General features: G+C 37.2%; 1 protein-coding gene across 1 annotated transcript; it reads left to right on the top strand.

Annotated features, from left to right (window-relative positions):
* The first annotated feature begins 1,410 nt into the window (after positions 1–1,410).
* On the top strand, positions 1,411–3,296 carry LOC132047381 (uncharacterized). Its single transcript, XM_059438431.1, has 5 exons — positions 1,411–1,444; positions 1,577–1,642; positions 1,788–2,272; positions 2,528–2,820; positions 3,230–3,296. Exons 1-5 carry the CDS (start codon positions 1,411–1,413, stop codon positions 3,294–3,296), a joined length of 945 nt encoding a protein of 314 aa, XP_059294414.1.
* The last annotated feature ends 8,627 nt before the right edge of the window (positions 3,297–11,923 follow it).

Genomic DNA, 11,923 nt, shown 5'->3' on the forward strand with positions numbered 1-11,923 from the left:
GATACGAGGAAAGTTGTTTAAACAAAGGAAATGCTGCCCAATTTTCTTTAGCCTTAGTAAGCATGTTCTTATAATCGATTAGCTAATGTTATCATCAACTTTCTCAAGGTAGAAACGCGAGCATCGAAGGAAAACGATCAAACAATAGAATAGCTAAAAGAAAGAGGTATGTAAGGCTAGTCCCTTGTTTCTAAGGCATGACTCCTATGGCATGAATTCTCCTATATTTCCATGATTTTCCTACACCTCGGAAATTATGAGTTTATGGTTATAAAGAGCTTTTCATAAGATAAAGGAAAGAGATACGATGTGAGTATGATGATGATGACTATGAGTTGAGCCTAAAAGTTCTAAAGTTCATGATATGCTAATTCCATAAAGTTTTTGCTATGGATACGATATAATGTTTCTACAATCTAATGACCCTAAGTATAGTTCCAATGATGCTTTTCCTTGTGTGCACTCACCTTAAATGTTAGTCCCTCCAAGGTGAGATATAACGATTATGATTACTCCATAACGTAGTCGGGTTCACGACCTCATGTCACCCCCGACATAGCCATGGTTACCTTTAAGCTTTAATGTATGATTAATGATGAATGTATGATGATGCTAAGTTATGATAAGATTATGATATGCCTATAAGATGTGTGATAATGATAAGTTTATGTTGACTATATGACGATACGATTCCACCGTGCCTAGTTGGTCGGGCATGTCACTGCGAAGGCGGGCTGAATACAATTTCACCGTGCCTAAATGGCCGGGCATGTCACCGCTAAGGCGGGCTGCTATGTTTACACCGAGCCTAGAGGGCCGGGCATGACACCACTAGTGGGCGGCATATGATGATTACCCGGATGCGGGTTAACGATGATGATGTATATGATACGATGATGTATGTGCTATGATGATATATGTACTATGATTATATATGATATATGTATGAAATGTATCCACCCTTAAAAGTTACGTAGGTTATATCTTCATCTTATATCTTATGATTTCTCTATTATGTCCATTTCATTCATGCCTTACATACTCAGTACAATATTCATATTGGCGTCCGTTTTCTTTGGACGCTGTGTTCATGCCCACAGGTAGGCAAGGAGGTGATCCAGACTCGTAGGAGCTACTAGCAGACTTTGAGAGCATCCCATTATTCCGGAGGTGCCACTGATTTATTCTTTTGTGTATATATATATGTTTTGGGGAATGACAGGGTCCTTTCCCGTCCATATGTCTAATACTCTAGTAGAGCCTCGTAGATACGTATGTGTGGGTAGTATGGTCTCATGGTTTCTTCTCGTTTGTATATATATATTATTTTGATAGCCGGAGGGCTTATGTATATAATGTACAAATGTTTCCAGTGGAAATGGTTCTTCTACGATTATAAGCATGAGACTAATGAATGACCGCAAAATGAGTGATAGAATAAGCGGTGCTTGGTGATTAGCCCCGGGTACCCGTCATGGCCCCTAGTCGGGTCGTGACAACGAGTTCTTGTATCTGTTCGTAGCACTGTATGCGTTTATAAAAAGATTCGACTGTTATCGAGCCATCGTGGTTGTAGATGGTAGCCACCTCAAACAAGAATACAATGGTACATATGTTTCGGCAAGAACATTGGATGGTGCAGGTATTTCATATCTCTGTATTCATTTTTTTTTTTTTTTGCATACAAAGGCTTGCGCTTTAGAAAAATCGAATTTTTTTTGCATACAAAAGGCTTACGCTTTTGATACAATCAGTAACTTTCTGCATATATTGAACTGAACTTGTAGGGAATATACTGCCTCTAGCACATGGTGTGATAGAGTCAGAAAATGACAAGTCTTGGTCATGGTTCTTTCAACGGTTCAGGGAAGCGTATGGGGTAAGGGATAACATGTGTATTGTATCTGATAGACACGAAAGCTTCATCAAGGCTGTATGTAGAATTTATCCTAATGTTCCGCATTTAGCATGCATATGGCATCTTTGGAAGAATGTATACAATAGATATAGGAAGAGTCATGAAGTGTTGAGTGGGGTGTACTATAAATTGGCGAAAGCATACACGCAGAATGACTTTGATATGCCAATGGAAAAGGTTGAGAAGGAGGATATTCGTGTGAAGGAGTACTTGGAGTTAGCTGGAAGAGAAAAGTGGGCTAGGCTCTATTGTCCAGTTAATCGAGCATGGACATTGACATCAAATATTGCTGAGTCCATCAATGCGGCACTTGTATCTGCTAGAGAATTGCCAATTTATGATTTTCTGGAAGAAGTTAGGTTGATGTATGGATGGTGGAATTGCACCAACCGATAGAATGGTTCTTACATATTCACAACACTTGGGAAAAAATTTCAAGAGTTCCTATCCATCAATGAGCATAAATCTACGCGCATGAGGGCTTGTTTCCGTGTATCTGTTTATGTGTTTTGTTGGCTGTATACCTTAATCTGTATGATTCTTATACTTATAGCTTATACATATACGCTTAATGACTTGATGAAAATCTGTTTGAATTTTGTTGTTTAGGTAATTCCATCAACCGAATACTTGCACACGGTTATTGATGAAGGGAAGCGTTTCATTGTTTGTATTGAAAATAAAACTTGCAGTTGCAAAATGTTCCAAATGGATGAGATACCCTGCCCCCATGCTTGGGCTGTTCTTAGGAAAAAAAATCTCACTGCCGACAACTTCTGCTCAAATTTGTACAAACCAGAAACTGTGATGAAGACTCATGATGTCCTAATTTATCCTTTACCTGATAAGAGTGAGTGGAATGTGCCTGTACACGTTTCAGAAGAGGTGGTTTTCCCACCGAGGTATAAGAGGCCACCCGGAAGGCCAAAAAAGAAGCGCGATAAGTCTTTATCTGAGTGGTTTTCAAATACACGTACAAACTCGTGCAGTAGATGTGGACATGTCGGACATAATAGATGCTCTTGCAGGAATGAGCCTCGAAGAAAGTAGTTGATGTTTTCTTTTCCAGATGTACTATTTTTTGGTTACTGTATTGGACCATGTTGGCTTTAAAGCACCATGAAATTTCTGTTCCTTTATGTCTATTTTGGATCACTGGTTCTGTTCTTGTATGCATGTTTGGATCACTGCTAGCAACTGGATATTTTACATGAATACTTTGGAAAATTTCCACTGTTTTATGTTGCATTAATTCTGAAAAAACAGCAGTGTATATCTCTGAATACAAATAGCCAGTAATTATGAATACAGTGGAGTAAAAAGCACTATATATGGCAGTGCAGGATCTCTGAATACATCAGCCACTGGTTCCCAGTAACTAGATATATACCAGACTCTGAAAAAAGAAGTGATAAACTGAAAAATGTATTCATTGAACATATTTATCCGGTGTCCAAGTCACAACGCATGCAGTGATTGTTTCGTCCAAGGAGTCGCAAAGTTCAAGCAGTAATTTATTCATACGGGTCTTTCTACCTCTTCGCCACAATTAAACGTGACAGTAAGTAGCGGCTATACTTAGTTGAATGCTACACCCACAATCCGTCAAAAAAATAAAATGAAAACTAGTAAAAACATTCAAATGTGTATTCATAACGATAAAAATGAATAACTGGACAATGTATTTCCTCTGAATAAAGCTATGTAGAAAGAAAGAAAAGTATAAATGATTAATCACACACAAATGTATAACATAACCATTGAATTCATAAAATGTCAAACTGAACATTGTATATTCTGTTCATCATAATACCAACAAAATAGCCTTTTAGGCATCACAATACCACCAGAAAAAGATGATAAAACCAAACATATCCAGTTGCTACCTCTGTTTCAAATATCCAGAAAACTTAAAAAAAAAAAAAAACTAAAGCACTATGATCTTTTCAACTTGATTAAAATCAATCTTTGGCCTGGCTGGCTTTGGAGGTGCCTCGTTATCGCTTTCGGCATCGGCTTCTAACTTCCGCTGAGCGTATTCCCACATAAGTGCACCATATCCCATATGGATTAATTCAGCATCAAGGTCACTGGTTGGAATACTTTCTCCTTGACTCAAATACTCCGCGCATGCAGCCACATACATCCCGCAATCCCTACACACAGAAAGAAAAACAAAAATGTATATGAAAAAGATGAATTATCCGAATATATATAACTCGAGAAAAAAAAAAGAGAAACATCAGTACATGATCCCCGGCCTTTGTTGTGGCAGATTGTCAACAAACACGACATCTAATTTATCAGCTGGTGCTTTGCCTTTGTATGCAGGGTGATGATTCCAATCAATTCCTTGCCTTTCTTGATAGAAATCTGTGATATGTAAGAACAATGGCAATAGCGAGGCGAGCTTTATAATTTCGTACGTAACAAACCGCATCGTGACCTCCGGCACCTCGGTACGAGTCATATACATATATCCGTCTCCGTCAATAATGACAGAATCGCCAACAACCAAAGGATTTCTTTCTTCAACGTTGACCGGAATGAATACATGGTCAACCAAATGCCAGGGAGAGTGCATAGCAACCGGTGGCCTTTAACATATTCAGATAAAGTATCTTCTTGTCGACCAAGGCTTAAGGCAAAGATCCGGGTCAGCATACGCTTTGTGAATATCATCAACCTTTGACTTGAAAAGGCAGTCGACAGTGGTAAACTTGTATGTGCTGTTTGTATCATACTTGGATTTCTTTCGGAAGTAATAAAACATGACATCTATGTGCTACAATAACAGAGACTACAAACAGTTATTATTGAATACATACAACTTTAAACTGTATGTGAAAAAATAAGGTATATCGCACCTCGTCATTCCACATTTGACCATCCATTGCTAAAAGGTAAAACCAATTTTTGTCATTGATTTTCTTTATACCACAATCCAAGAATTTCGCCAATGTTGCCTTGCCCTTCTTGTAATGGTCATCTTTGTTCTTTCTATACAATGCATAAAAAAAAACCCGGTTTATCAAGCATAATCAACACTATGTAAGATATATCAAAAAACAGGTCATGCCTGAATCTGCGATAATTTTTTTTTTACCTATTCTCATCCTTACAAGCAGCCCCTTCCTAATCCATTTTGAGAAATTATCGAAAAGCTTTGAATCATGTGGCCCGTTGATACAGTTATTCTCAAATGGGTGCTTTTTGTCAAATATTTCCATCAACTTAACTGAACTACTTGCTTCACAAAAATTAAATCACATTAAATAAAAGGAGAATTGAATACAATCTTAAAATGAAAAGTAACTCAATACTAACCCGAAGCTGACCCAAAATTGTCCTATAGGGAGAAACTTGCAAAAGGTCGGGGCGCCTGTCTTTACGCAGTGTCATCACAATTTTTGCTATAGTTTTTTGAGATGGGAGTACGTCATCAGCCAACTCAAACTGAGAAATGTGTTCCATTTCCACTACAGCATCCCCATCCTCAAACTCAACAAGGTAATTACCTTGTTGAATGTCAACTTTGACATTGTGCAGCGTCTCTCGATTTGAATCGGTTGTAAGAACACCTTTGATATATAAGATACACCTTCAACACTTTTATCGGCAAGATCGACTTGGGGCTTCTTTCATTGGTAGGCATGACACCATGAGCTGATTCTTGATACACCTCGACAGGAATCTGAGATCCAAAACCCTATAAGCAAAAAGATGGAACATTTTAATATTATTCTGATTCTGAAATGCATTAAAATCTTTGAACAAATATTTGCACCAGAGATTGTATTCATTTTAATACCTTTGATTCACCATGTTCACTTGTAATGTCACATGCTTCCTGAATCTCTTCAGTGGAAGCTCTTAATGTATCGCCACTAGAATTAAGCTTGTTGACATCAACATCCTGTATGAATAAAAATGAATGGAAAATATATCACAAAACAAAATTAGTGTATACGGTTGGCATATATGAATAGATAGATATGAATACAATATTCATATATGAATACAGTCTTGTATACAGTTTGCACAGATATAGTCTTGAATACATATTCATATTTGAATACAGTGATATGAACAAACACATATACAGTGATATGAATACAGTCTTGTATACAATTTGCACAGATACAATCTTGTATATAGTTGGCATATATGAATACATAGATGTGAATACAATATTCATATGTGAAGTAGTCACTTCACTAAGTATAAAAATTCATATTTGTATACAGTGATATGAATACAATATTCATATGTGAATATTTTATTCATATATACAACTGGTTCAATTGAAACGATACATATACAGTGATATTAATACAGTCTTTTATAATACCTCTGTTTGAAAATGAGCTGCATTAGTATCATTTTGTACAGGTGATTTGTGGAGTGTGTTCGATCAATCGTACGGTCAAATTCAAAGAATGTATGTGAAATGGAGATTCATTGGCAAAAGACACTATTGAAAAAAATTAGTTATGTATGATTATTTCACTTGAATATAGTAGTGTGTTTAATTGCTTTACTTTACCTTTTCTGAATCATTATCCCCTTTTATTGCTTGAAGGACCTTTGTCAAGTTGTCGTTGATCAATATACGGAGATCCTTGAACTCGTCTGTCACCTGAAATTTGAAAGAAATAATAATATATCATGCTTACCATGCAATATCAAGAACAACAGAGAAAAATGGAAAAAAAATATATAAATTACACATACCAACTTCTTAAAATCATCAAGCTCTTTCCTCATGAGAGACAACTCGTCTTGTTTGCTGGTTGTCGGGACATCACGCTCGACAGATGGTTGGGTTGGATGAACTTGTTCAGTTGTATTTGTAGGAACTGACTGTTTAGTCTGAATATCGGGCATCTTAGTCAACGTCTTCCTACGGGGAGTGATGTTGGAAGTTGAAATTGTTTCGGGCTGCATATGAACTTTCATTGGTGATGAAGACCCAGCAGACGTCTGCTTACGTTTCTTAGCAGGTTGAGAGTCTGATGCAACAACTCCCTTTTTGTGTGTGTCATGACCCATATGGGGTGGGGTAGAAGAAAAATCATCATACGCAGGGGTTGGGACAGTGGTAGTTTGTGCATCGATAACAAAAGAGGGGCGGCGGGGGGGGGGAAGGGGAGGCAGTTGAAGGCAGGCAACCTCATTAACCGTCGGCACTATATTATCAAAAGTACACATCTCCTAATCAACATTATAATTCTGTTAGAACTTGTATCAAACCAAATGTAAAATACAAAGACACACATTTATAAATGACTTGGCATAGAGGACACAGGAAGTATTATTTCTTGAATACAAGTTGTGTAAAAGTAGACAGTGTATCAAATCTGTATACCCTGTGTTATTGACTGCAGTGTATCAACAATATGACGGTCTATTATCAGCTTTAAACTTGAATACAACAACTTGAATACATCACAATATACATTTCATATGGAAAAAAGCAACATATACAAGTAAAAATAAAAAATGATATAAATAAGGTTGATTAAAACAAATTACCGGGCTGTTATCTTCTTTAAACATGCCATCCATTAGATCTTTGAAAGTTGGTTAGCTTTCTACTGTCCTCCAATTTAGCATTCTAGGGATGTCGTTGCCCGACTTGACTGCAAGAGTCTCATCAACATGTGAACAACACTCATATAACCAAACTTGCATCGCAAGGGGCATTCCGTGAAGCCTATATGTTATATCTCGTATTTTGTACATTAGGACAATCCGAGCTAACCATGATAAGTTAAGGACAAGACCATTCCGGGATACGAGGTTGAGACTTTTGACCTCCGATTTTGTTTTAAGGCATAAGTTGTTTATAATTTTATTGGTATGGAATATTAAGGAAAATTTGGGGTTAAAAGAGAATTATGGAAAGTTATTATTTCATGAACCAAGCCACAACTTGGCCGTGTGGCATAGGTGGGGTACCACCCATGGCTTGGCTAATTTTAATTGATCCAAGCCATGAGTGGGGCATGGCCACTTGGATGAATCTTATATGTATACAATAGATGACAAGCAAGACATAATATTCATCATCTTTCACTCTAGAAACTTGGAGAGACATGGAGGAAAAGAGAGGAGACATATTCGGCCATGGCTGGCCGAATATGGTGCTATAAAATTGATCAAAAAAACATATTTTCTTCTAACTTTTCAACCAATTGGAAGGTCCTTATTCACGTGGAGTAGTTGTTGGAGCAAGCAAACCATTCATTCTTGCAAGGCACAACCCTAGCCAAGTTGATGAACTAAGTGGAAAAGGTAAGGTTTAATCTTCTTTTCATATGCTATGGATGGTTTATGCGTGTTGTAGTGTGCGAAAATGGATGAAATTCATGAAATTAGGTGTGTTGGTGTTTGGCCGTAGGGGCTGTTTTTGGTATGACAAGGATGAACAAATTTTACTTAGTATTTTGGTTGTTGTTGCTGTGGATTCTATGATGTAAAATGAAGGTTTAATGATCCAAGTTGAAGTGGTAATCATGTGGGCTGTTTTGGAAGTTAATGTGATTCTAATATAGTTTCTTGAATTTATGAGAATGATGTTGTTAACATGTGGATTATTGGTATAGTTCATGAATTTGGAAGAAAGAAATGTGTTGTTGTTGTTCTTATTGAATTTGGAAGGTTTCGGGTTATATTGCATATTGGTTGGGTTGTTTTGAATATTGTGTGGATTGGTTGGAGTGTTCTTGAGTCGTGTTTGAATGGTTTCGGGTTAGTGCTTGAATGTGTGAGCATTGATGTTGGCTTGATTATATGTGGTTGATTTGAATATAAATGGAATGTTGTCGAATTATGTAGAGAAGAGTTACTAACGTTAGAATGCGTTTTGAATTGATTGTTGATGTTGTTAATATGGTTGTTGGTATTGTTGTTGATGATTGGCCGAGTTAAATTCTCGGGGTTTGTTGAATTTACGGGGAAATGCCCAAAACGTAAATGAAGTGCTAGCTTGGGATTGAATTCCTAAGTGCCTATGGCTAACGTTTGGTGCCTAATGACGTTATTGTAGATCTTGAGAAGCCGAGACTTAAGTTCGGATTAGCTTAGGAAGCGGACAAGGTATGTAAAGCTTACCCTTTCTTTTTTGGCATGTCTTAGTTGTAAGTAAGCTATGATACTAGCCTCGGGGTAACTCTATTCTTACGATCCGAGCATGTCTACGATTTTTATTCACTTCTTGATGTTGGCATTCTTAATATAGTCGAACTATGGTCCTTATGTCTTTTGTATGATTGGATTTTAAAGGTTGCATAAAGAGTTTTGTTCCTAAAGGGTTTTATGTTGAATAATGTCTTTAACTTTCATAGAGGGGCTCGGATCGCTTCGATACGTTCGTAGAAGATTTCATAACGAGTAATGTCTCTAACTTTCATAGGCGGGCTCGGATTGGTTTGATACTTGTCCGTGGGCCCCGAGACTTTCCTTTGTTTAGCTCTAACGACATTAGAAAGGACTTAGCATGACTATCGTCTTAACCCTCGAGCGTCGATTACTTACTTATCTAATGAGTCTGTAATGATGATTTTTATGCATATGGTTACTCACGACTCTGCTCGTGCATACTGTGTTACATCTTTCGCCGAGTCCCGGGCCGGTTATGTCGTCGTGCGCACTATGTTATATTCCGGAGTATGATGTGTTATGGTCCGCCGAGCCCCTCGCTAGAGCCGGCACCGTATATATATTTATGATGTGTTATGATGATGTGTTATGGAGATATGTCGGGTTACGGAGATATGAAACCTTCTGGAGTAAGATGTGTTATGGCGCCAATGACGGGTGGGCGACCATGTTCCCTGAGCCCCATGCATGATTTGTGTTTTTATCAGTAAGCATTTTGATATTCTGGATATTGCACTTATTTTTCTCGTACTTTTTGTTCCGATTATGATCTCGTTCTTTCTTCGTATTTCATACTTTGCATACTCGCACATATTTCGTACCGACCCCTTTCTTCGGGGTCGTTTCACGCCGCGTGTACGGACGCCCACTTTGGTGATCCGTCGCCTTAGGACATCTACTCGCTATTTTGGAGTGCTCCTTTGTTCCGGAGCCTGTATTTTGGTACAGACTCTTCCGTTGTATATGTATATGTTTATTCAGGGGTACGGCGGGGCCCTGTCCCGTCATATGATTCTGTTATTACTCTTAGAGGTCTGTAGATATATACGTGTGGGTTGTGGGTAGTCACTGTTCAGTTGTGTCTGTGTGATTTGTGATTTGGACGTCCCCCTATACTATGACAGCCTTACTGGCTTATGTGCGATATCATCTGCTGAAAGTTGTGACCGCGATCTGTATATATATATATTTGTGACAGCTTTGGGGCGACGTTTTACTTTTCTGTATGTATAAGTTATTTGTATGCTGTTTCTGGTTAATGGGTGTGTACGGGTGCCCAGCTCGGGCACTAGTCGCGGCCTACGGGGTTGGGTCGTAACACTATAAAACTTTTTCTCCGAATTCATCTTGTGTGTCATACTTTTAACCAACTCTGTGAATGCTTTCTTACCTCATGGGTAATCTGCGTATCTTCCAGTCTCTACCAACTCAAAATGTAGCCTTGGTATCTTTATAGCCTTCTTCTCATTGGACAAGATGTAAGTATGTATGAAATACAATATCGCAATCTTAACGGCATCAGCATCATTGAGGCCCTAGTTTTTATCTTTGAAACATTCCATCAAAGCTGCCTTATAAGGCATGGTTTTAGAACCACCAAAATATTTCTCCAAAATTTTGTTTTTCCTTTTCGGTTAAATGGGAAAGCATTCTCATCGCCAATGCACTTCAACCCAGTTATGAGTGCAAATTCCCTGATAGAAAACCGCAATTCCTTACCATTAATATCAATTAAAAATGCATCTGGAGTACTTTCCATAAGCTCTTTCACCATGCAACACCTTAGGATCTGAGCTTGAACGTCACAGTGTTGCATCCGAAGGAATACACCAAAGCAAGTTTCCCTAAACATTTTGTACTGCTTGTCAGTAAGTTTTTCCTTTAGTTGTTTAAATACTTCTGTATTGGTGTAACAACTCATGTGCACCGAGTGAGTAGGAGCATCTTTCACAAAGAAGTTACTCTGCATAATTTCATTAAATTCAGCTATTATATCATATACATCAACACATCTGCTGGTACACTGTATTCATAAATATAATCAAGTATACAATGTATCAAAAAAATAAAATGTATGTGTATACATATATGCTACATTCATACAAGAACTACATAAAGGCATATCGTCCTTTAGTTGTTTAAATACTTCTGTATTGGTGTAACAACTCATGTGCAACGAGTGAGTAGGAGCATCTTTCACAAAGAAGTTACTCTGCATAATTTCATTAAATTCAGCTATTATATCATATACATCAACAAATCTGCTGGTACACTGTATTTATAAATATAATCAAGTATACAGTGTATCAAAAAAATAAAATGTATGTGTATACATATATGTTATTGTCAATAACAAAAGTTAGCTCTTCTAAGTGTATCCAAAACAAATCATTCTAGTCACATTGTTTCCACTATTAAAAACATAAACAGGTAACCAAGTGCAGTGTATTCAAATAAAATAATCAAGTATTCAGTGTAAGCTATTCTAAGTGTATCCAAAACAAAGCATTCTAGTCACATTGTATTCACTATTAAAAAACATATACAGAGAATTTTGTAGTCTCCATTCAAATACAATAATCAAGTATACTGTGTATCCAAATGTAACTGTATGTGTATATATATACACTATTGTCAAAACAAAAGTAAGTTATTCTAGGTGTATCCAGAACAAATCATTCTAATTACATTGTATTCAATATTAAAAACATATACAAGATTCCTAGAGAAAAACTGAAATATAGTACCTCCAATTCTTTGGAAGGTCCATCTTCAACAACATTTTTGCCCTTGCTAACTAAACTGCCATCAATGACTTTTCTTCGCTTTTCAGTACTTGGT

This window comes from Lycium ferocissimum, chromosome 2 (genome assembly GCF_029784015.1).
Source record: "Lycium ferocissimum isolate CSIRO_LF1 chromosome 2, AGI_CSIRO_Lferr_CH_V1, whole genome shotgun sequence".
Classification (NCBI taxonomy): Eukaryota; Viridiplantae; Streptophyta; class Magnoliopsida; order Solanales; family Solanaceae; genus Lycium; species Lycium ferocissimum.

Excerpts from the sequence above, each read along its gene's own strand:
- LOC132047381 (XM_059438431.1), top strand. The coding sequence starts at position 1,411 with ATGAATGACCGCAAAATGAGTGATAGAATAAGCG. Across the intron at positions 1,643-1,787 it reads AAGAACATTGGATGGTGCAG|GGAATATACTGCCTCTAGCA; the intron begins GTATTTCATATC and ends CTGAACTTGTAG. Across the intron at positions 2,273-2,527 it reads TTTATGATTTTCTGGAAGAA|GTAATTCCATCAACCGAATA; the intron begins GTTAGGTTGATG and ends TTTGTTGTTTAG.